The following is a 26,329-nucleotide window of genomic DNA, read 5'->3' as shown; positions in this document are numbered from 1 at the left end:
GTTCAGGTTCGTTGTGTATAGATATTGATGAAGCCAGCTCAGCTTCAGGCATTGGAAATTTGTTAATTTTTATTACTAGAAAAAGCTTTTTCTAGTTGCCGTAAATTTATTCATTTAGGGGGCAGCGTTACCGAACTACAGTAACGAAAACTCGTACAAGTAATTAAAGTGATTCCGACAGTCCCATTCAATTCGTTGCGGGAAAAAACAGGGTTAATGTCGAATTATTAACCCCGTCTGAAAATGCACGTGCAAAAATATGAAGCATTAGCGCTCTCGGCAAACATTCCATCAATAAAATCTCCAAATTTCATGTCGCAAACACCGTAGGATTCGCTGGGAAAAAAGCTATTTGAATTGAACTTTAATGACTTGCATACATTAAAGCCTTGTGTCCCAGTATAGAAATTTTATGGTTCTTTCACCATTTCGTGCAGAATTTGATCCTTCGTTTGGCTCTAACATAAAGTAGTAAGTCGTTCTATGAGAACTTAAACCTAGACACAAAACTGTCATAAAAGCGCCATTTCGCGTAATAGCTGTATGCACACAGCTATAAAAAAGTCCAATCTCGGTCTATTTACTGGGGGCTCCAGTCTATTTTATGTAAAGACTCCTAAGCCCGGCTTTTTCCTAAAATACGACATCCTTAGCCCGTCGTCTTTGGGCTTCCTGGATCGCCCTTTCCAATTCAATTTCCATCAGGAAAGTTACGGAGTGAGCGAAACTTATTTCTGCCACATCTGAAGGTGGATTTATCGAACTAACGTCTGTTTCGACCAACAACTCGTAATTGTGTGCACGTAGGTTCCTTTAGAAGAAGTTGTCTAGGAAATTTTAAACTTTAAGCAGATCCTCGGGTGATTTTTAGGAAATAAGTCGGATTAAATTTGCATAAGTCAGCAGAAACTCGAATAGAATACAGAGAGGAAAAGTAATTTTTGTTAAAGCTTTTGCAAAGGAAAATCAGGTGTAATGCTGTTTTCTTATTTGCGCATGTTGTTGTTTACGGCATTGAACGTTTGAGATTTAACAGACACTTGCATGTTCAATTTGCCATTCTACGAGCAAACATCTTTAATACGCCAGAAGAACAATTCTTTCAATGAAAACCGCTATTTTTAAATCAAAATTTTGTCTACTAAAACTTGTAATTTCTCCTACTGTGTCCCTGTCATCCATCTCCACGTGCGAAATTTAAGTCATTAAATTGCGAATCATATACCTGTCTCTGTTCATCGAACGCCATTAGAAACAGATGAAAAATCAAATTCTCCTTGTGTCACCGTGGTTAATGAAACTCTCAGGATATTTGAATGCGGCAGCCCAGTGCTAATTTTTAGCATTACACGATTAGTTGGGAGTGTACGGTTTTGTCAGGGCGATTGTGCTGCTCAGGTGAGAGAGTTTCCGCATAAATGCAAATGCTTGTTTGGAGTTTGAATAGTTGTAAATTTAGCAGTTTATTAATAAGTTGTTGTCAATACAATTAAATGTTAATTATATTCAATATTCGTTGAGTTGCGACATTTTGATACTCCATAATTCGAATTAACGGGGAACGCCCGTACTGGAACAGAAACTCAAAACTTTGAGATGAGTAAAGCAAAAAAGGGGCAAAAGATATAAACACAATTTAACAACAAAAACGATTAATCATTAAGCTAAAAATGTTGGTAGAAATCCGAACTTTCTGCGAGATATTTTTCATGTTTGTTTTTACTCATTTTACAGCTCCGTTCTCATCCTTCAAGCCCATGCAAAGAACCATTGTTACACGGTAAATTTAAAATGTAAACTAAGGAAACACGACCAGACCGATTCTTTCGGAACAAAAAGCGGATTTTTCCTAATTACAATCAACCCGCGCCGTGTCCCTCGGGAGCCCCTCTGCATTTTCTCTCCCCCTGGGGCGCTTTTTGTTTCCCGGTTTAACTTTTCTGTGGTCTTCCCGGCTCAAATGCTCCTCGCCCCACACTTTAACTTAACGGGGCAAAAACGTGTGGGTAAATATCGGAAAAATAAATTGAGGCGGTTTTAAAATTTATTTTCTACCCCAAGTTGGGGTGTAATTTCTCGCGAAAATCGCCTTTGGGCTAAGGGAATAGAACAGGTAGCTTAATTTTTTGACTCCGTTTAGGCTCGACTCTTCAAATCCGGCCTAAGTTTACCGGCAACGTATTGTCCATATACAGAGCGTCCTTTTTGGGGAGCTCAAACATGACAATCTCGGCAACCGCACAAGATACGAGGTCTGTTAAATTCGTTGCGCCCTTTCGAGTTCGAGAACAGGCGTTTCGAATTGCACAAATTTGCCCCTGTACCAACCTCGCATATTTCATGGTTACCTCGGCCCCCATTCTCGGCCGGCAGAAAGGAACCCCCACTAGAAACGACGAAATTGAAGCGGAGCATTGGTCATCTTTCCTATTATCATATAAATCTTGGGGTTCTTGCTGATCGATCCGATTCAGAGTGCAAAAAAAGTGTTCACGTAAATTATTGATTAAGGGGATCCGGGTAAGTCCAAATTCCGGAAATTAGGTACTCCCATTGTAAACAAGACCCTCGGTGTAGCTTCCCGCTTTTAATGTGCACTAATCGATTCCAGCCAGGCGACATAATACTCTGTCTGAATCTCCTATTTATAGTCCCCAAAAGCAAATCTCCGCCTGGAAATTATCCATAACAATCCTCCAGTTATTAGCTATGCGGGCGGCGTTTCATATTAAGTCGAGCAAGATATCCTTTTCTGCAAGACCTCCTACGTAACCCGTTTCAAGCTAAAGCTTCGTTGGCAATTGTGCACCTGTAACCCACCCCTAACGGCACGCAAATGTTTAAAAAACCGTTAGAAAGGCGTCCCCGCATTGCGGTTTTTTTTTTGTGCTAAACTATGGTCAGCTAATTTAGATGGTCACGGGTGGTCCACACTGAACGGTTCACGGTCTCAGCTTGTTGTGAATCCGGCAAAGCTTGGGATATCCTCGCGTTTCAATCTTGTAAAGTCCGCGTTCACGCTATAAATCTCCAACTTCGAGGATAAATTATTGTATGCGCACTTGCATAATACAAATGCCTTTAAGCCTTACGTCCTTAAGCTTTAAGTTAACAGCGGCTGGAAGTTTTTCAGCTTGTTTGCACAATAAAATAATATCGATTTCATCCGGCAAACTCAATTGGCTAAATGGGTTTTCTCCCTGTGATAAATTGTGTTTTTCCACCATATTGTGTTATATACCCAAGGGGCGGTTGTGGCTAATTAAGGGCAACGTAATTAATTTTAATGGTTTACGTGGGCTACTTGTTGCCCCTGAACGTCCCCTCGACACCAGCCGCAACACTTTTTAATATTTAAATTAAATTCGCAAAAATACTCGTCCGCAACCAATTTACTTCCAAGTATCCATTCGTGTCACTTTAGGTACTTGCGTTACAACCAGAGATGACGCACGATCGAGGTGTGGCTTCCCAGATTACCGCGCTGGCATTGGCCTGACGGGCATCTGTGCGATTGCTATTGGTAAACAGTCACGTGGCTCTGTTTACATGCCGATTACCTGGAATGTGGATGCGCCGCGGGCGCTGTTGTCGCTGTGACAAGAAACGATGTCCGATAAAAGCAACACATATTTCGGCACGACATTCGTTGTTTCCCAATTAAACTTTTCCACACGCTCGCCGTATCGCGCATTGGGCCCATTATCAAGATTTTGGAAACTAATTTATTTAAACTATGAATGGCGTGGCGGTCGAAGGATTAACCGAGGAAATGACGAAGAAAAGTCACGAAAACAGGCGACCGTGACCGGCTCGGTCACGATATCCTGGAGAAAACCTGTTGGTTTTATCATCCATCCAGGGGATTATAAAAAGAATTTAATAGCCGCAAATTGAGGGGTTTGTGTGTTGAATAATTAAAAGTTGCACGTTAAAAACGTGTTCCGAAGTCGTTTGTTTTAATTACACGTTTTTAAAATCAAGGTTTTTTGAGCACGCAGTAACAATTCACAAACTCCCAAACTAAAAAACAACTCAAAAGGGTTAATTTGCAAATTGCAGTCCACGTATAGTTGAGCAAGTCGAGCGTCGGGGAATGGGCGCCCATTAACTGACGCCCTTTGTGAATTTACTGAAATGCGATCCTTGTTATTCCCGGGAAATTGCCAATAATTATCCACTGCGTTCTTGACGAGATGGCGGAGGCAAGTTAAAGCCAATTTGCGATAAATTGACTGTGGGCCGGATTAGTGCGTGAGCTAAATTAAAACTGAATAATTTCCACTGCATATACATATATGCACGTAGAAATATGAGTTTCAACAAACAAGGGCAATTTGAATTTGTCACAGGTAAACAAACGTGTCCCGTAAATATATTGCAGTGCATGCGGACGCGTGTGTGCGACCGCTGAATGTGCTTAAATCACTGTTTTATTTAAAGATTTTCCGTTATTTTGTGATCGAATATTGCTGCACGACAAAATCGTTTCCGTGATTCGATATATTACGGTCCTTCTGGGGAGAAATTCTCTCATCGGCAACATCGCCGTTTCCGTTTGTTTGGACTCAAGATGGCGGCGTTCCCATTGTTGTCGTGTCAACACTGCCTGTCTCAAACAATGTCGTCATATTCTACGGCCAGAAATTAATAGCCACGTTGCCGTTTCGTTGGTGCAAACAACATTTTTGGAATTAGGCATTTCTCCGTCGTTTCCCGCCCTGTGCCCCGTGCTGATGTGGGCTGGCAATATTTTATGCATGGAATTGGTTTCTGCTATGGACGTCAGCCCAAAATGCATCCGCTGCTGGCATTTTCAAGGGTACATAAATATTTACCAATTCCGTCGAACTCGGGCGTTTAAAATTTGAAGAGGAACTGAACGTTTCAGTTCGAATCCCTTATCGGGAGATAATGTGTAGGAATAAAGATCGGGTAAGAAGGTGCAGCTGAAACCGAAGAGACTCCCCACATTTTGACCGGCTGCAGAAAGTCCCTTTGGGCTCGTAAAGTCCTTGAAATTCCGTTTTAGAAAAATTCTTTATTTTTTTATTTTTGTACGTTCGGCAAAGGCGCGCGAAAAAAACGTGCAGTTTTTCAATTTATTTAGAGCAACCTGTGGAGGCGTATTGTGGAGTTTCGCAACGGTTTTTGTAATGAAATCCCCGAGCTGATAATACAGTTTGCAGATTTTTTTCCATTATTTTCGACCCCTCCACTTCAATCACCCTCGGACCTCCCGTTAGCCTAAAGGGTTAATAATTTAACGATCAAATTCTTTTTTCGTCTTGCAACATAGAGCGTCAATTTTTAATAACTAGTTAATAATTAAACGGTTTAATCTGTGTTGACTGGATTATTCCGGGTGTTTCGGTGCATTTTTCATTACATTCGCTATGGATTAAGCTACTGTCAACCTGTCACCGAACACCTTTTAATCCGCGAGAATCCCAAGCCAGGGTGGCTCAACGCTCGCTCTGGACGAATCCACGAATTGACTTTCAGGCCACCTAGAACAAAAAGAAATTCCGCGTTGCTGATCAATCAAATATTCCGAATGTGGGTCCAAATGTTCGTGTGGTATCTCTACAGCTTGTGCTAAATCCAGTGGCGTAGGCTTGCACCCCGTGAAAAATTAAGATAGAAAATCCGGGATGTTCGGCACCGCCTCTAGGGCTTAAGATTTTTCCATGCTCTTCTCTATCCGTTTTACCTTTCCGCACCACCACTACTAGAGCGTTAAATGACGGGATTTTAAAGCGGAAGCAGGGGCAAGCCTTCGTGAAAATACGTTGCGAATTGCCGAGGGATTCAGGGCTCCAGTTGATGCGCTCATTGACAATTCCAAAGTTCAACGAGAACAACTAAGCTAATGGTTTCTGTTGACCATCCCCGACTGAACCGCTTTGAATGGGCAATCAGTGAGCGTATCACGAGCAAGTTTTAACTAGGCAATTTTCGGGGGACCTGCCAAAAAACCTCTCCTTGTCATTTATAATTAACTTTCTTATCTCCGGATGAAATATGCAAATGACGTAATTATTTTAATCCACCTTTAAAGTAAACCCGTTCTCATCCGAGGATGCTTTTGAAAATTTAATTTCAATCTCACGCCTAATCCCGGCCACTTCCATTTTGAAATATACGCACATACCTTTTATTTTTAGGCTTAAACGTAACGTCGTCCTAACTCCATTAGCCACGGGGATAATCCACCATTTTCGCTGCATTCACATGCGTGTACGGGAAAACTTTGAACAATGGAACAAATTTAAACTTGTTAACAAAGCTTAATCAAATCAAACTTCAAGCCACAAGGCTGTAACATTAAGGAAGTTGCCTTTGTTGTGGTTTTTGCCAGCTCTGCAGTTCGATACCAATTCCAAGTTTTATAAGAAACTCGTGCTAAAAACCAAAAGTTGCCGAGTAAGTCGCAATTGAGTTAGGAAGCTGTATCAATGTATCGCCCGGAATTCTAAACATCGATGCTATTCCGTTGATGTACAAAAACGGCAATGCTGCGCTCTGCATTTGTTTTTTTTTTCTTTGCAATAATAATGCCCAAAATGGCAATAGCGCGGATTGGCATTTGTCCGCAAAATGGCCGTTCGTGTTCGTTAGTGCTTTAACCTGTCCAGGAATCAGATGCAGCTCGCCAGCGTCGAAACCTTAATTTCTCCTTTGTTCATCTCCCTTTCGCACGCGTTTCGGCGATGCACAATTGAAATTCCCGATGGTCGAGAGATTTATTTGACCGCGCAAGACCAAGTAACCGAAATCGCAGTGCGCATGTCGCTGCCCCTTCGCGCCGTTCGCCGTTGTAACCATTCGCCGATTCGTGCGGATAAAAGAGCGACGCCGTGTCACCACGCGGACGTGTGTTCTGTCGCTGTTTTCGAAACTTCGCGAGTTACGATCTCTCACCGATTCATCGGGGAAATTGAAGAAATCAAGGAAAATACGTAACAATTTTTCGCCCGTCTTGGGAATATTTCCCGTAAAACAATCCTTCGCCATCGTGGCGGGAGAATTGCGGAACACCTCTCCGCCATTTCAAAATCATTTAATTTTCGCGCGATTTGCCTGGAAACCGCGATATTATCATTTATCGGAAGCATTACTCGTAAAACCACATTTCCCATTCGACCATCGGCGCCATTCCCCCTAGTAATCTAACGAAGTCCCGACCACTGCACTCGGCAAATAAATTACCCCAATTGATAGATACAATCGCATTGTATTAGAGCGCAAATCCATTAGGGTAATCGGCGGCGGGCAGCTTAGAATGGATGCTAAGGGTTAGTGTCTAGAAACACTAGCAATTACCAGCCAAAGCTGCACTAAGACGGGCCCTAAATGGTCCTGACGTCGTCTCATTCCACTGATTGAGAGCCTTATTAGCCCCCAATTAAGTTCGTTTGCTTTTCTCGAGTCTGACCGACATTAAAAATGATTAAATTTAAATGGGAAATCGATGTGTTGTGCACGTGGAAGTCGAATCGATATTGTGCTCGAGGATACAATCTTGACGTCTCAATGGAAGGTTTCACTTATTAAGGGCTGATTTTAATTGGGGCTAAACCAGGATAATCGCAAGCTTCATAACTCAGCTCGGCAAAGAGTTGAGGCCGTAAATCCTTTAGAACAATCGACTGAGCGGAGTTTGAGCTTAATGAACTCGGTATTTGAGCTTTATCGTGGCAGTTTCGAGTGCGAACTGTGTCAAGAGGGTGCTTAAATTAAGCAAAGTTAGAGCACACGTCGTCTTGAGAACTTTGCCCGGTTTAATACCACGTTTCAAGCTCTCGCCGGGTGCATGGAGAAAACGCCAACGATAACCATATTATTCTCCTTAGTTAGTTTAGTTTCGGAAAGTGCAACAAAACGGTATTGTGTCCTTTTGTCTCGAGGGAGAATGGCATGTCTTTGGGGCGTTTAAATATTAAAGGCTGATGCTTTTGAAGCTCGGTCCCAATGGAAATTGCCCTCCAATATCAAAGAAAAGCAGCCGCAAGAGCTAGCGGTAGTTATCATGGGTTTAAAATTGGAGGTGGAGGAACTAGAATTCCCAGGAGTGGGAGCCAAACGAACTCCTAGAACCACCATCTTTTGGGCCGAGACAGGGGGGCGCGAATCTTTCAAAAATTAATTCCAAAACTGGCAAAACCTAAATATGGTTTATGCATGCTGAAATCTGTAACTTGAGTTTGTGCGCAAAGCCGGCTATAATGTCCGTCTTTACCTTCGACTCCAACCTGGGCGCCTATTGCGCTTTAGGCTGGGAATTTCTAACGTCTTCCCTTCAATCACGTGACTGCAAGAGTATAAATTAATACCGAGGCAAATTTAACGCGTATCGGTTTCGAACGAGATCCGACATATCGAGCTTTATTACCGTGAGGGACGTAAACATGTTTTGACGTTTTGCCTTAATGAATACTTATTGGCTTGTCACGTTCGATTGCTATTACCCATGATTTCTGAGTTTGATGTTCCATCCGTGGAAAAGCCAAAGAAAATCTGAGTTATATTATCCCCCCGTCCCGCCCAGAGTCGCGCTATAGATATCGGCAAAATTGCGTTCGCCATATTGTCACTATTTTTCCTAGCTGCATTTGCTTAAGAAACGAGTAATACCGCCTCACAATTGGTAAATTACGCCTCGCCTGCATCATTGTCAATGGGCCATTAATCAACTCTCATCCGGGATCGATCTGATAATTTGGACCGATTAAGTCTTTGTGCAGCTCATTGATGATAAGCGGCTGGAGAGACCTTCATTTTGGTCGATCGCCCTGAGAAGCGTCAAATCATGGGGGAAGTCTCGCGATTAACACGAAACAGCATTCGTGGGACATCAACGAGCATGCCTTGACGTGCCGCTCCTTCCGATCCAGACAAAAAAAAAATGGTGGAAAAAAAACCGTAAAACAGACTTTCCGTTTTCTCGCGATAATTCCCAAAAAGGTTTATGTAGAACAGAAAACTATTTATCATCTGCACAACAGGAAGCTTATGGAAATTTTAACGTTGTAAGCCAGGCGAGCCACAATAACAGAAATAAGAGATAGTGGGTGAAATATGGGTGAGCGAGATGCGTATCAAAACAAATTGAGTTTAGCTCTAGCTGTGAGCACCGCCACAAAAGGTTTTGTACGGGGATTATTCTGAAATTTTAACGACAAAAATCTCGACTAAATGATCAGCCACACAAAGGCACTATCTCCACGGCAAAATCCTAATCACCTTCCAATATTGTTGAGATCCCCATTCAGAGTTTCCAATCTCTTAAATTCCTGGGAAGAATTTAATATTGAATATATGAAATATTCGTGGATGTACGGGCGGTGACAGGTAGGAGGAGTGAGATTCGCGTTATTATTAAATCGGGACGCTTTCTAGCTCCCGACCGGCATCGTCACGTGACACTATTTTACACCACCGAAATTCAGTAAGAAAAATGAGAATATAACCGAGTGGCGGGGGCACAAAACCCTTATTCTGACCGGGTCTAATTTTCCGGCTATCGTGATTCCAGATCCGCAGCTCAAAGTCAATCCGAAGTTTTCGATGGGGCCCTGCAGATAAAACGAGAGAAAGTTGCTAAACTAATTTCAAAAGACTTAGAGAGAATTCCGGCCATTTGCCCGATACACTCGCATCGAAATGTATTGTACCGTTCTGGGACTTCCAAAGCCAATTGATTTGCCACTATAGTAGGCACACGTGCTCTCCTACTTTTACGCAATTCTTTTTTGTGGGCATGTTAACAAGATCTCGAGAATGGTGTAACCGAATATTTAGCTCGTTCGGAGAACGCTCCACTGCGGCAGGCAGTTTGAGCAATAACGCATTGAGCCAGATAAATTGGGTTAATTACCATGTCTGCATGCGTTTCGTCGGAATGTGCACGGGCACGGCGGATTTTGCATATCGCTCCACGTGAGGGCCCGAGAAGTCTCTCTTCGTCATTGAGAATCAGGATTAAAATGTTGACGAAAAGGTGAATGCGCCGGCCGCGCGAGTGCGCGGCGTCGGCGTTCTGATTGTGAAAAAGGCGGGGAAAGGTAACTCTATTTCAACGCTAATTCGAGACTAGCGAAACGTAAAGACGCCTTAAACCAAGCGAAAGAGCGTCGCTAATGGGTAATCAGATCAACTGTCCATGAGGATCCGATCTGCCACGTGCATCAAAAATATAAATCAATTTCGACGCGCTGCAAATTCCGATCCTCAGTATGAATTCATAAATGTTGATCGGTTCCAATTTGATATGCTGAATACAGCTTCCGATAGAGCGTGACGGCCCTTGAATTCGGAATGAGGTGCAGCCAAGTTTTTTTCCTAGGTCCTAATGGAGGAATTATTCCCGTGTCTCCTTACGCATGAACGCAAACTCGAAAATTGTAGAGTTTTCACGGAATAGTGAAAGTCGTGAAGATCGTAAAAGATGAGGAAATCTAATCGAGAGCGCCCTGAAATTTTCCTTTTTACTCGCCGAGGGATGAGGGATTTTTCCTGGATATAAGCATCATTTCGAAACGGTAGTTTCTGTAATTTTTTTTGATTTGCTCAATTTTACCGATGTCTTTCGTATAGTTGCCAAAATCCTCATATTGCGCGCGTGTGTGTGTGTGAGAGAGAGAGAAAAAGAAAACTCTCAATGCGCTCTTTTCTCGAAATTGGCCCAGTCAGCCTTACGCGTGTTGTATATGGGTTGCCGTTGCGGTGGCTTACAAATTTGCTATCGTCGAATAAAAATTTTTGTAATATGGCAACGTTGCGCGCGGTTCGACAGCTAACGTCATCCAACTCGCAGCCATTTTTAGCTAACAAAAGAGCAACGCATCGTTGCCATTTTTTTCCCGTTCGCTTTAGAGGATCTACATGAACCAAAACGACGAGGTTTTTTGCAATGTTGTTTACAAACAAAGAAAAATTGATTTCTCGGCAAAAAACTCGATTCGGTTTACTCTTTGTCATTTTCAGAGACTCATAATAAAAAGCATCCATTCCAAAACCATAATGCATTTTCCCGTGCTTGCACGACTTTTCCTGTTGGCTTCGCCTCACACGGGAAATTGTTACACGCGCAAGGAAAAATGCTATTTTTCGGACTCGTAATGAAATATATTACATATTCCTATTTTTCCATATCTCTGCTGGCATGCTTGAATCGAATCGAGGGGCGATTTCTCAGTTTATAGAAGAAATCTAGGTTTACTCTCGGATGGCTGGATACTTTAACAGTCTGAAATTTTAAATCTGGATTTGTGATTTTTAGCAGACATTCGGGTCTGGAGTGTGCAAATCTCACGTAGAAGTAAATTTCCATTCTTGCAGTTTATAGATGTACACTTCTGAATACGGAATTTATACGAAGCTCCGAGAATCAAAATATTCCGGTTTCTCGTACCTCCGGTGGCATCGGCAAAATTCTGGAAAACCAAAAGTGATACAAAAAATGTTTTCGCCGTCGGAATAGAGCATGAAATATCATTTCGAATGAGAGCCGGTTGAACGGTATAACTCAGCAGGAAAGTGCTTTTTTTTAGGTAGAGTACGCTTATAATCTGAATGCGAAATAGGCACGGGAAATTGCGGAATTTTTTTAAAACATTTTTAGTAAACGAAATGTGCACTATAATTTATGCTGCGGGTGGCATGGGGCTGGTTAAATTAAGTAAATTTCGCGCAACTAACTACTCCTCGTTCCCCCCCGAAAAACAAACGCTAAAATGAATAGTATAACCTGAGACTCCACACGTCAAAACGTTTTGACTAAAACTACTTTGGGCTCGCAGGTTCTTGTCCAACGCAGCGCACCGGCCTTCACCATATTGTCGAGAAATTTCCTACTTAGAGATAAGCCCGTGGGGGTTTAATGAAGTTTCCCCGTTAAAGCGAGTTGAATGTATTCCATTTGGAAGGTCGTTTTCTATGCGATAACACCGGCTGCATCCGAAAACCCTTAGGGCCACCGCAAGAGCCCTCCATCTCAACCTAAGCACGTAGATAAACAAAATAAAAAACGTCTCGCCAGATAGCCAGCCACCTTTTCAGGACACTTTAGGGGGAATTTCATGAGAAGGCAACCGCGGACTAGAGACGCGTCTCGGCGCTTAATGGAAGATTAATAATAAAATGCCGGTTGAGCTAAATTAATTGAGCCGCCCTTCTACGAAGACCGGAACATTTGTCCGCACGTTGCATAATGACGATGACGGGATGGATATTTAGTGACAGCCGACACGCACATTCTAATCGGCCCCCAGTTTGTGTGCAGGACGGCTCCTAAATTAATGGCAGTTGATTGTTGTTGCACATCGGATCGTTGACTGCTGGAAATTTAGTCGCATTTGTGTTGCCAGTGGACCCTCGTTAAAATTACATTAGATTAACGATTGGATGGGCCCTACGAGGGAGTTTATCCTGTAGGATAGACGGGTGAAATATTAAATCAAAATCCTGAAGGTGTCGAAACAGCAGAAACTAATCCACCGCCGAATGAAAGAGGAACGTTTCCCTTCATAATTCGATTTCTCCCACATCGTACGAATATACTTCGATTCATATAACGGCAATAAAATTCTTTTCTCCGTGCCAAAGTCATATTCTACATACCTGCACGATTCATCTCAACAATATACTTGCCGCCATAAATCACTCAAGGTAATCGATGGAGCAGGAGTTAGGAATTAATCAGCTTAAAGTTTGAGGTGTAGCTGTCGTTTCAAAGCTCTGTGGAGCGATATTCTTCTCGAAATATACCGCTAAATTGCCGTCTAGAGAGCAAATTTGTTTTAGAGTTTCGTTCTAGTACGTACATAATTCCTACGCCATTTTGTCCACAATACGTTAAATAACTAATCCATTAATTAGTTCCGATGTAAATTGGTGCAATAAGAAATTCTCCGCTTGCAGCGTCCTTTATTTCAATTTATTTCAAGTATAAATTATTATGATGTCGGACAAAGCCATCATAAATAAGTAATTTGCATTGCTCAAAAACGAGAAGTTTGGTATCGAGGCCACCCATAAGCTTTACCGGCACGCTCAATAATTCAACAGGCAAATGCGGATAGGCAGGTATCGCATTTTAATTTTGAAAATTTATCGGAAAGTCGCTTCAGAATTTAAATGATTTCGGGGGTGGGGGTGTGTATGTGTGGGGGGGGAGGGGGATATGAATCTCTAAACGGTCGGACTTTCCATATAATCTATTAAGTAATTTAAGCGAAGCGTCCAATATTGTGTAAAATAAAAAGACCCAGTGTTTACCAAACGAGGCTTAAATAAATCTCGCCCCCCCGGATTGCTATTAAGGGACTTGTAAAACACGGGCCTCTATCTCATCCCGCTAGAGCAGTCAGTTTTGAGAAATTGTTCGTATATAACAGGTTTGTAGACAAGGTGATATTTTATTCATATTAGTCGGTATCATGCATGATGTTACGTTAATTGACGGTAGATTAAACTGAAATGGATGCCGCAAGCTTGTCCTATGATGTAGTGTTTGCGAATTGTTGTTATGTCGCATCGACTATACCTTTTATTGGAGTGATCACTTAAAATTTGAACGACGTCTTGTTAACTTGCCAAGGGGCTTGCTTCTTGATAATGTGGTGGAGGCGAATTTCGTTCGCGGATATTTTCCTTGCGGGAGCCCCATTTGACCTACGCTCCCCACGATTTTATTAAGACCTTTATATCAAATACTTACAGAGCACTTGGGGTCACGAGCTCATTTAAAATCGCTCGCGGCCGCAGTCTTCCGGATGAAATGTCTTGTAAATGTGTGCCCAGGCACCACTAGTTAAATTGATATAAATTTAAAATCCGTGGAAATGAGCTGTCGGGCTTGGAATAGAGGCGCGACCCTCTCCTGAAAAAGAATAAGGCGGTTTTTGTAGACCCTCGAGGATGGTGGCAAATAAATGGCTTATAAATTTTCGCGGTTATTAAGAGCTAAAAATTTATAATGGAGCAATACGAGTTTCGGGGATTATTTTTCTGAGGCGGGGATCGGTCGTATAAATCTTTTGTTCTTTTTCTTTTTACGCTAATAATTTTTGAACAAGCGCGCGAGTTATTTATTAAAGAAACAGTGGCATCGCACAATTAAACTGAACGTTCGAATCGCTACGAGCACGGAGAGTAAATTCTGGACAATCTGGCGTACGGTAGTTTCTCGTATGTTCGGTTGCCTACGGTCACCTACCTCGCGACGACACATAAGATGACAGGTGCAAAAACTGGACCCTTGTTCCAGGTTAATTCGACGTGGTCCCAAGAGCACGAATCCGTCCAAGAATTCGGTTTAAAAATTCCCTGTGGATTTTTAAAATGACTGATGACCGTTTAATTCATTCAACGTTTGTTTTGTCCTATTGACACAACGCCCCTCGTAACGCTATTCAACAAAGTGACGTACGTCAGTTCAATCAATGCGAAGCAGTGGGGTGAAATCCCCATTTCTCTGGATGAGATCAGTTTTATATCCATCAGCGCAGATAGCTAAGGAACTTGGGATTGTTTCATCTACTTCGCGAACTAATCCGAGAAATGAAGACAGAAACGTACAACGCTCCTCGCACATTGCCTTAATTTATCATCAAATGTTAAGTCGGTACAGAATCCCACCCAATCAGCAATCAGTAGTGTGTCGGCTTACATTAGCGGGATTAAATCGAGACTGCACGTTTTTCGGTTCATTTTGCGAGTAGGTTAGTTAACGTACAAGTGGTTCGACAATTTGATTTGCGCTCGCTTGTCGCTATACCAAGCTTGCCTATTGCGGGAAATTAAAGGTCGTGGTTGACCGGCTGCCGGCCAGTGTCCACTCACCGAAAAAAATCCATTGCAAAGTCAGTATTTTCTGTCCTTAAATGTTTTTTTTTGTTTTTCGACGCTTCTAATCTTATTGACTGAACCTAATTGGCAACAGCTCGGATTCAAGGTGTTGTCCATACATAACGAAGCACGAAATGGGCATTAGCGCAACTTTGCTGATGAAAATATTAACTGCTGGCATGTCATATTATCTCATCAAGTTGTGAATCGCACGCCATTATTATTGAGGTCACGCTTCATGTTTATCCCGAAATTAGTTAGCATGTTTGAATACAATCTCATGCAAATTTAATTAAACCCTTGTGATTCCAAAAACACAAGCCATTTTTCATAATTTTTTCAACACAAATTGTTTCATGCTTTGCCGAGCTTTGCAATAAGCCCTAGCTGCAGGTAACGTGCTTAAACGCCATAAGCAAGACATATACCATCAGATTTCACACGCAGCTATCTGTTTGTATTCCAAACAAGCGCGAATTACTGCTGTTTACTTAATGGAAAATTGTTGTTTTCGGTGTTTTCCTCACTGCAAAGCCGGAAAAATATTCCCCACCCCCCTCCGAACTTCGTGCGGGCAAACAACGGAAAGATTACCGTAATATCGGCCGGAGCCTTAAGTGTGGATTTCCAATCGGGCTTAATTAGCGCGAAGAAAATCCACGATTTATCTTGGCACTTCTCGTCCGCCTTTTCCACGAAATTTCCTCGAGAATTTGCGAGTTTAGGACCGAAGCGAAAGCTCGGAGTCTCAAAATACATCTGACCTATATAATATCATGTATATCTGTCTCCGACAGCAACTTTCAACTGGGTCTATAAAAATCTGATCACGAACCACTCTTGTCGTTTACTCTCTAGCGAAAGCAAGTTTTGTTGGCTTTTTTGCCGGGAACCTTTAAAAACGTAGGTATCTCGTCGAGGAGCTGCCCTCCATGTTTCGGAGCAAATTGGTAAAGGAATGCCTCTTCGGTTTAGATGAAAGACCTCTGTTTATTAAGGGTATTTTGGGGCAAAGAGAAAGTTACGCGGCAAACAGATGGATAGGACGGGAAAGCGAGGTACAGCAAGAACGAGAGGTTTGCGCCCTCGCAGAGGAACCCGCTGCGGGCAAATCTAGGAGACAACGACAGCTAACCGGGAAGTCAGTATGATAGAACGTTAAATTGTGACGACATTTCAAAGCCGAATGAAATGGCGCCGAACTGCTTTTTATGCGTTTATGTGCAAGGGGACTTTGTTTCGTACGCATTCGTATTTATTATGTCATTTAAATTTGAGAGGAAACATTACTTGAGCTGATTTTAATAGCGAATTTTAAACGACAACGCAGCAAGCCGACAACGTTGCACAACTCGACCTATTGCCAGGTCGCTCGCCAGCGGTGTATGCGCGGAACCACACACCCCTTCGTATCACTAGCGTCGCGTGACGAGCTGTATACTTGGTTGCCTACGCCCGCGTAGTTTTTACAAAACACTCGAGGTCGCGGAGACTCGGAATTAAAACGACCGCTGCGAAACTTTTTAAAGTCTTTCTTCACATGATTTTTTGGTTAATTTTTCAGCGATCCTCGTAGTAATTTCCCTCCTTGAAACTGAACGGTACAAGTATTCATGGAGCGAGCCACGTCACCTCGAATAGAGCCCTGCGAAGATAACGTCATTTGCCCGCGCGCTGCCATCCGCTGGAGGAAAGTGACTGTTCCATGGCCAAAAGTCGTTTTTCGAAGTGCGAGTTCCACGCTAGTTCGATCGAAGAAAATACCGTTGAAATAGCAATTTAAATTTATTTGACAATTCTTGCCCGAATCCACCGAAATTAGTTACGCTTCTACCACTTATTTCGAGGCCATTTCTGTCGCTTAAAATCCATTGTGATCACAAAAATCTCATTACGTTTTCTTCTCGTTCTAGTTCAGTCTCATTTTCTCAACACTGTACCTTACATCATGCTAATTAGGCTTTCATTTAGGCTGAGCGCCACCAGAATCGGCAGATTGAAATGTTCTTTTCTAAGCATTTCAAAGGCATTTCCTACGAATTTCCGCAGTTAAAGCAGGCGAAACTTGTTGCATTCGAAAGGTCTCACAAAGCTGCTCCCAAACCAGATCGATTCTCGTCCGGTACTGTCTGAAAGGAACGTTTCTAATTTAACTTTATGCTTTATGTCGGACTTGATAGAAGAAACTAATCTATGTAATTTCCAGTTCGTACTTAATCTAGTCATCTATTCCACAATTTTCATTTCAAACTAATTACGTACGTTTTCAGGCTCAGAACACACACCCGACAACATTATTCACTTGAACTGGCAAAACAGCCTCACTTATTAAACTTAACTAGTTTTAAATTGCACACACTTTCCCTGATGGTTTTTTAATGTTGAAATGATTATTATCCACCACCCCCTGAAGGCAGTAATAAATCTATCGCATAATACTTTAGACTCAATAGTGCAATAACAACGCTGTCATTGCATTCCTATTTTGAAAAGTTAGTTGAAACTCAATACGTTATTAATGCGACTCTAATTGCTAATTTATTCAGGTTGTTAATCATAATTAAACGCACACAATGATAATAATTTTAATTTATCATTTGCATTTCAATCCCTTAAATCAAATTAATGAAGGGCATAAAGCGACATGTTTACTAGGGATGGAGCGTGTATTAGAGGGATTTGTTATAATTTGAAATATGAAGGTGTAGTCGATTAAAATGGATGAGCGAGTGGGTGAATGAGATCTTGTGGATTAAATGGTGAATGCGAGCAATATGTTTTTGTTGAGAATATTAATTATGGTTTACTATTATGCAGCGCGTTAGGGTATTTTGACAAATTGCACCTGGTCCTATGTAGTAAATTGGAGAGTAATCGGGACAAACTCCTAAGCCATTTTTGATGGAAACGGGTTTAGGTGCATACCAATCAATGAGGAAAATGCTCCGTTGGTTTGCGGGTACAATTTATGAGTTTAATGCGGGGAGAAGGGATTTGTAGCTTAAAGGACTTCGTTGCTTCGGTGTAATATACCGCAGGGCCAAGTTTCTCCAGCGACCACCCTTGGCGTTCGCAGAAGAAAAATTTCTGGACAAAATGGTGAAAGGCAATATCTGCCGTTCCTGCGGAGCTCCGTTCTAATTTAAAATTTTAGTAGTGAAAAACGAACAGTCCATCGCCAGTTTCGTCTCCATGGTTGAGTAGATTCATATGGAAATCTATTCCAGTCAGTTTGCAGTAAATTTATCTGATAGCAAGGCATGAATGGAAGGAAGCAGTCGGCTCCGATGCGCGAGTTACCAATTTCCGCTTGCCCTGTTAGCAATTTAAATTTATCATTAACGAAGCCATTTATCCATAAATAAATTGCATCGGGGCGTGCATTTATGAGCACCCCACATTAAGAAAATGCGATTTAACAGGCGTTGAGCTCACTGCAGGGCGAAATTACGTAACGTAGTGTTTACGAATATTAGAATCGCATTACATCGAAAATTTACTATAAATAATATTACAAAAATCATTGTTTCGGGAGCGAGCTTGGCTTTGACCCGTCTGCGGGGATAATTCCATTAACTATACAAATTAAGCCTGTCGAGGCTCTAAAATATAGCGACTTAGATATTTGCATTATAAAGAGGATTATTCAATTAAGTGATGCTAATAAGACTCTGGCGAGTTGCACTGAGAAATTGCATCGTAATTTAAGCCTGAAGTAATTTTATTTTAAAACTCTCGACCTTTCTCGCTTTGTATGTACATATGTAGCCCACGTATTTCTAGCTGCAGTGCCCACTTGCGGAAGCCTCAAGAAGGGCTTAATAAGGAGATACGTCGGAAAGTTGTTCGCTCCGGCCTAAGTAGCCAACTCGAGCATTTAGCATGATGAAGAAAAAACAGTTCAGTAGCATCTCATGCAGAACAACTACGTCCAATTTGTGCCCTGTTTGATCCGAGTTGACATGAAATATTTTATGTTTGGCTAAATATCATATACCGTGCTCACATTTCTCATATTTTATTCGTTTTCACGTATATACTCCAGTCCCTAAGGGGAAGATTTATGCGAGGGCATACAGAGTTTTATATTTCACAAGAACAAAGGCCTAATGCAATTTCTTGGAGGTGAACATCTTGTTTGCCCCCCATATTCCTCTCTTCCGATGACGAACATAAAAAGAATGGGGTTTTATTGCGGAGCCTACGGCCTTCTGAACACGGGACAATTAATTTTCGTTCGTGGAAATAGTTGAGCTGGTTCGAATCGACAATGGGAATAATGGAAGCTGACGAAGTCACTTCTTCGATATGCACAAGATTTCTCCTTCGCCTAATTTGCAAGAAAGTGAGTTATTCAGTGCCTTGTCTTCGGCACTGACTGCGGCATTGCTCTAAATACCCACTATTCATTTGTTACAATTCGAGTATTTTAAGCGAGGCGGAAACCCTATGGTTTTTTAAACGAGCAGAATTTCCCCCTGAATTGAACGAGGAAGTATATATATAAATTCAAAGTAGAAACGCTTACCAACCTTGGGTCGGAATTCCCTATGTATACAATTGTACTCAAGTTTTTCTACGTCACCTTATAGTCGCAGATATATGCTTCACATTTCCTCCTCAACATTTTAGGGATAAATTTGAAGCAGCTGGGTGACAGGTCGTTAAGGACAGAAAGCGGGAGAATACAATTCTTGCCTTCATCGGGTTCTTGAATTTATTTCCTGCGCTGTGCAGGATCTGTTTCCGGTTCCTGTGTCATTTTGAGTCCGCAGATCTCTGCTAAAAAAAATAACATTCCCGCCACAGCCCCCGGGGTCCCGCATCGAAGCATATTCAGGCACCGAATCGTCAAGAAAACCCAGTGTTCATTATCATTTTTAGGTTAGCATTAACGAACATTAATTGCATTATTACACATTCGTGATTATACGTTCGAATTCACCTCGTTTGTTGACGTCACTGGGGTTTGAACCTATTCATCGAAAGCGAAACAATTGCCCTTCACCATATTGTCAAGAATTGGCAAATCGATCCCGTTTATTTGGTTGTTTCGCAGAGTAAATATTTAACTAAAACTCCCACTACACATTCCAGGCACCCTCTGCAACATCGACCGTCTGGAGCTAGTAATGCCGCGCTATGCCTTCAAAGGGGGCGAAGTGACCCTAAAGTGCGACCACAGCGTCAAGTTGGAAGATTTGTATAAGGTGGAATGGCGAAAGGGCGAGAACAAAATCTTCACGTACATTAAAGGGCGGCAGCCACCGTTCCAGCACTGGGAAATCCTCGGAGCCAAGCTTAGTGTAAGTGGATAAGGTGCAAAAGGGCGTGTGTTAATTTAGTTATGCATGCTCAATTAATTATGTTCGCAAGTAAGGTGTCTGTCCTTCTGGCGAGGGCTTGCTTAGATATTCAGGAGGGTCATCAATGCTGAGGACTTAATATGGGGCGAATTAGGACGCTGGGGGCGTTCGCACTAACTAACCGGGGTGTATTGAATTAGTAATTCAAGGCCGGTTGTTTATAACGATTTAATTGGGCATGATACAAATTCGGATGCATAACTTCTGGCTGTTGTTGCAGAGGAGCAATAGCAGCGAAAAGCAAGTTCACCTCACGAATCTAACGTTCGCCGCGGGCGGTTCGTACTACTGCGTCGTTTCAATGGAAACTCCGATATTTACTAAAGACTCAGACTCGAAAGACTTGACAATCATAGGTGCGTAAGTATAGAATTTGAGAGGATCGATTTCGGAGAGGTGCGCGAATTTGCCTAATTTGTCCGGACACTCTTTCCAGATCCCCAGGACAGAGATCCGCAAATAACCTTCAAAAAGGAGACTTACTACATAGGAGAAATGCTGGAAGCTAATTGCACCACCTCCCCCTCCAGCCCCCCTGCGCACATCACGTGGTTCATTAACGATGAAAAGGTAGAATATATTGGTTGTTTTGCTGACAAACTCAATCACGACTGAAAGTTGCCCTCAGCCAGAGTGTCCTGGTTAATGCATTTAAAGTGCCCCCCTTAAACTTGTTAATTGCCTGCGAAAGTTTCAGTGGCCGTTTGCTTCAATTAGACAAAGTTCTGACCTTCAGGGCTGCGACTCCGGCCAGACATTATTAACTCCTACAATAACACGGTGAAAAGTTTAAATTGTAACCCTCCGGTTTAATGTGCACGACAGCGCTGTCAAACTCGAATGGGACTGTAATGGCACGTAATTTCCCCCCGTAAAAAGTCACAATAATTTTCAGGAGTTGTTTCATTCAGTAATCATTAATGGCACAATTCAGTTCGTGGCAAGTTGATTATTGTCGCAGCTCTTTTACCGAGGAAAATCGAAATGTTCATTTGTCTCGTGTTTGAATAGAGATTCCCTCCCACTGTATGTCATTAGCTTGAGCTTGACGTCGCTCCCACGTAACAGCCGCGGTTACGAGGGGTGATCGATAACGTCGTCTATGCGCGAAAAATCCTCAATGTCCGTGAGAAATGGCTTTGTGAATCGTTGAAATGTCTAAGAAAAACTCTCGCTGGGGCAAATTTTCGGTGCACTCATCGGCAATTCGAAAGGTAAATATTCTCGCTAAGGGAAACAACGGTCGCGCTCCCGGATTCGTACCCGTATAATTCGCCCTCTGCGTCGCCCTTGCTGCGAGATTAGTTTAAAGTAGGCAACCAGGCAAACACCGAATATCTAAAATTCGCCTTGTCAACCCCCGTTGTCGGCCAGGTCACATAACATTTATTTTGTATTATGTATTTACAGTAGCGAGCACGGTCAAGTCATGGTCAGGGAATCCGGTACGAACGCTACAATATCTGACCGGAGCGTGACCGTGGCTGTGCTCAGATTGTGACCGATAATACGTATAATGCTTAATTCCGGCCGTAGCTTAAAAGATTGCATAATTCGGAACCACGGTAAACCCACACCCGCGAACGTCAGTGGCGCGCGTCGTTCCTCGGCGCTCGGCGACAAGTGTTTCCCGACGAATTTTTTCCCTTTATTTATGGCTGCCGCCTCATTTTTATCGTTTATTACGAGACATTGCCGAAAACCGATTAAGTGGAAAATTGAAAGAAAGGGGCTTTCAGCTGCACTAACCGAGACCCCGTCCCCGGGCGGGATGGGGCGGGGAGGGGGATTAAAAAGTAATTAGCGGTCGCCCCTAGAATAAATTCCGCGACGCAAATAAGCAATTGCAGTTGGCGGGTCCACGAGAACGTACGTGAGGGAAATTTTAATTATTCGCCAAAAGGATAGTTTTATATGCGGCCGAGATGTCCGGAATGAGAAATTACGAAATTGCCCCAGCACCGGAGGATTCCCGTATGACCGTAAATTTAAATCTTCCATTTCTGGGAAGGAGCAAGGAATTCCTGCTACTTGTTTCACTATGGGGGGGAGGGGGTTTGACGGCCGAATTGCGTGCCGAGTACCTCGCAGTAACATACGGAATAGATCTATAATCATGTTTGTGCAGGTTCAGGACAGCCTCACCAAGTCCTTCTCCATCGGACAGGTCTACGGGCGCAACTACTTCGAGTCGAGGGTTTCCTCCATTAAACAGCTCTCCATTGAAGTGTCGCAGCTTCACGGGGGCGAGGACGGAAGGCTTCGCCTTGCTTGCATGGCCACCATCCCCGGGTACGTCAACAAGGGAATCACCGATTACGCCGATATGAGGAACGCCACCGTGGACAGTAAGTGATGGCTGGAATTTTTACCGATTTGCTGTAAAGTTTGCGGCGAGCTTAACGAAGCATTTCCCCGAGGTTCGCGTGAAAATCGTGGAAAAGTTAACAGTAAAAATGGAAACGAATTGAGCGAGTGGTATATTAAAAAAATTTATTACTGCACAGGGTGTTTCCTGGGCGCGCCACGTTACTTCGGGAGCGTCTTCTGTCGCCAAAATGAAGGTACTTTTGTTGTATAAAGTATACCCCAAAAATGCTTCGTTTGGGAAATACAGGGCGTGAATGTCTCATTAAAAAATTACCCGGTAAATGGGGTACGCCACTGTTCTTTTTAAAAAATGTCTTTCTTAATTTTTTCTTTTCCTTTTTAATTGTTTTTTCGATTTGAAAAGTAAAAGGTCTCTTGGCGTTTTTCCGTAGGGTGCACCGTTTTCGATAAAAAAAAAAAAAAAGTCGTAGTGCGCCGTAATGCAACAACTGCCATTAACGAATGAATAGCGAGTCATTTTTATTAATTTTTTATTATTTAACGGCAAACAGCAGTTGGGAAAATAATCATTTGTGACACGGCATCAATGAAAATGTTGAAAGCGACTGAAAAAACGCGAAATTCCAATTGTCCCGCCATTGATTGTCACTCGTTCAAGAACTCCCGGAGAATTTCTTATGGCGTTGCAGCTTTGAACGATTCGATTTCTTAAGTCGTTTTCGTCCAACCAATCGTCCACGATGTCAGCACGATGCGGACGAGCATCGTCGTCCATAAGCATGAACCATTTACTGCTCCGGCATTATAATAGATTGAAGAACTTCATTAAGACCCTCGTTGGCGTTTGAGGGACCGTTGTCGATGATCCGCACGCTCGCCACAAGCAATACCGGCCCGTACCGTGGGACCGCCACCTTCAAAGTGACATCTTCCTCTGATAAGCTGATGATGTTTTTTTCGTGTTCCGCGTTCACGCCAAATCAGAACCCGTCGATTATCATCGGGTTTTAGGGTGAACCTGGACTCACTGAAGAGTACCCGGCCCCAGTCAATTTCGATGGGGCTCGGCCCATGCTCTTCTCGCTCTCTCGTATTCCGCAGTCGGTGGAATGCACACCATTGGTTTTTGAAGTACAACCCGACATTGTGGAATCTATTTCTTATTGTGTGAGTGGAACCAAAGCTTTCCGGTACCACGGGCAAACTCGCTTCTTAGAAGTGTTGCACTGACGTCGCGGCTTCCCTGGGTGTTGTCATCGATGGCCGATCTCGCCTCGCTGGTTTTCTTCCGTCATTTCCCGTTTCAAGTTCCGCGATCTCGAACCTACGCTTTGGCCGACATTAAACTGTTGGGCAACGTGCGCCTGCTTCCGATCAGCCTCGGAGGGCCCCGTGGCTCGCCACGCCTCGCTTTCCATCAAATCATGCTGCCCGCTCATTGCAGGAATAATTAAATCGAAAAAATGCATAACACGCATTCCTGAGCGCCAAAAATTCGTATGATCCCAAGTAGCGCTAAAATGCGCCTTTTTGTACTTTTTGTGAGAATTCAAGTAAAAACCCGTAAAATCGGCAGGGTCCTGCCGCATGCGTTATTTTCCTGTTTGGTCCTGTAAAATTACTGTTATCTTAAAGGAAATAGGCGAATAAAATTGAATAAAAAATGATATTCGTGAATAACGCAACATCCCCTGATTGTTTCGGGTTGGGCAAGTTTGCCGGGCGCCCTCGAGTCCTGGGGCTTCCCGCTCGAATTCGAAAATATATTGAGCATCAGTGGAATTTTCCGATTTTTTCGGTACATTGTCGCGTTCATTTTTAGTGGAATTAACAATAAATAAATAAAATAAAAATGTTCGTCGAGTTTTCGGTCGGAGATCCAGGACCGCGCAATCTGTTCGGCCGTCAATTGTGCGAGGTGAGGGCTCCCTCAAGACGCCTGAAGCAAATCTGACATAATTTTGTATTCTCTACCTCTCATTTCAGGCGTAGTGAATTTGTAAAAGCTCAAAGCGAGCTTTCAAGGAAAATAAATAGGAACCAAGAACATGGGTGTTTTACAGGCGGCTGTTCCTCTATCCGATGTGCAAATACGAGTTGCACTCGAAGGGCCGCTTCGACGTTTAAAAGGAAACGCGAGTTTGCAAAAGTGAACGAAATGGTGAATTTTACTTGAATTAGTCCTACTGCACTCGTAGTTCCTTTGTGCGAATGCCTCTCGAGAAAAAGGGGAAAAAATACTTGAGAATCTGACGCTCGTAATCAAATTCCGTTTTTAACGCGCCGTTACAAGGCAGAGTAAATAAACAATGTCAACACCTTTTAACAAAGCAAAGTAAACATTTCGAGACAATTATTATTTACCGACGGGGATTGTTTGCTTAGCCCTCGGGAGGCTTCTCCCTGGGAAGAGGAATTAAAGGGCTTGAAGGCATTATTGGGTCGCGCGCGAGCAAATGCGGGAAATATTTGCCCTTGGGGTAGAAACACATGGAAATCTATCGCGTGTTAAGTGGATCGCGACCCTTTTGGAAATTAAAAATTTCGCGCCCCTATGTTGCTCCGTGGGGGGAATCCCCCGTACTGCGGCCGCCCGATGACGCTACGGAGACGTGACCTTTTTGACATCTCGATGTCTCGCGTGCGGTACCACCGCTTCATCTTACTACCATCTGGTTTCGCAGTAACTCTTTGGTTCTTAACGATGTCAACGAGCCAGAGAGGCTCTGCTCTGTTGTTTCTTCGCAATTTTCTTTTGTGAATTCCAAACGAATTCCCGCAACTTTCACATTTTGATATTCATTGACGTAAACAAGAAAAGAAAATTATGCAGCTTGGGGAAAATACATTTACGGGCACCAAAGCGTTGATAGTACGATCTTGATGGATCTGGTAATGTGAGACGCGCAAACAAGCTTTCAGCGGAACATCCAGGGAAACCCCCCTCTCATCTCTTCGCCCTGGATCCCCCTCGGGAACGCTGCACGGCATTACTTCGAGAGGGCGGTAGTGTTGACGTACTCGTTTCCTCAATCATTATCCCTTGCTGTAAGACCCCAGCCCTTCATCACACTGTCATCACGAAACTTTTCCCCTTTTCCTTTTTTATGTATTTTACAATAACTTTATCGCTGCTACGCACATGGAGTTTTAGCGAGTGCAAGCAAGATGCGATGACGCGATTGATAAGTGCGAGAGAGACAGGTTACCGTTCCCCTTCCATTGTCGACGATCGGCTAGCGTCGTCGATTCGCAGGCAGTACGCCTTGGTCCGGCGGCGGGTGCAGTTCTGCGCGATTTTGGAAGACGCGAATTACGCGCATACGTGCAAATTTGAACGCGTTCTTTGAGAATAAATTCCATGATATATTTGAATGTATCTTTACCTCTACAAGTGCCACGGCACATATGGAGTTTTTAGAACGCATCTATTGAAAAACAAGCCTCTTTTGTGACATGATTCGTCCTCGAATTGAGGGGTGCTACTTGCGAGTCCACGGCGGTAGCCTGTCTCTCTCGCATCTATCAATCGTTTAATTGTCTTTCTCATGCATTTACTAAAGCTCCATGAGCGTATCAGCGAAAACGGTACGCCGTTTTTTTTTTTTTTAAGGAAACTCCTGGCCTTCATCGCTTTGTTGCCATAAAACTCCTGGTCCTCATCAATCAATTATTGCAAAATTCTTGTCCTTCGGAAATCTATTGTTATTAACCACATATCCTTCATCGCACATCCTTGGGGAACTCCCATCCTTCATCACTTTTCGCCTTGGAACTCG

At 42.9% G+C, this 26,329-nt stretch overlaps 1 protein-coding gene and 1 long non-coding RNA gene across 9 annotated transcripts in view; one reads left to right on the top strand and one right to left on the bottom strand.

Annotated features, from left to right (window-relative positions):
- Positions 1–26,329, top strand: part of LOC136340083 (uncharacterized) — a 62,529-nt gene that overhangs the window by 31,262 nt on the left and 4,938 nt on the right. For all 8 annotated transcript variants that reach the window (XR_010732253.1, XM_066283816.1, XM_066283822.1 and 5 more), the window contains 4 exons: positions 19,951–20,159; positions 20,440–20,575; positions 20,656–20,789; positions 22,348–22,567. Coding sequence is in view for 7 of the 8 variants with exons in the window: in XM_066283816.1 (XP_066139913.1) it covers positions 19,951–20,159; positions 20,440–20,575; positions 20,656–20,789; positions 22,348–22,567 (699 nt within the window). In the remaining variant the exon portion in view is untranslated. The remainder of the gene's footprint in view (positions 1–19,950; positions 20,160–20,439; positions 20,576–20,655; positions 20,790–22,347; positions 22,568–26,329) is intronic.
- On the bottom strand, positions 11,169–14,352 carry LOC136340246 (uncharacterized). Its single transcript, XR_010732276.1, has 3 exons — positions 14,222–14,352; positions 13,724–13,885; positions 11,169–11,438 (listed from the first exon to the last, which is right to left on the bottom strand). It is a non-coding gene; the product is annotated as an uncharacterized lncRNA (long non-coding RNA).

Source organism: Euwallacea fornicatus, chromosome 7, assembly GCF_040115645.1.
Source record: "Euwallacea fornicatus isolate EFF26 chromosome 7, ASM4011564v1, whole genome shotgun sequence".
Classification (NCBI taxonomy): Eukaryota; Metazoa; Arthropoda; class Insecta; order Coleoptera; family Curculionidae; genus Euwallacea; species Euwallacea fornicatus.
This window is presented reverse-complemented; position numbering and strand designations above follow the sequence as displayed.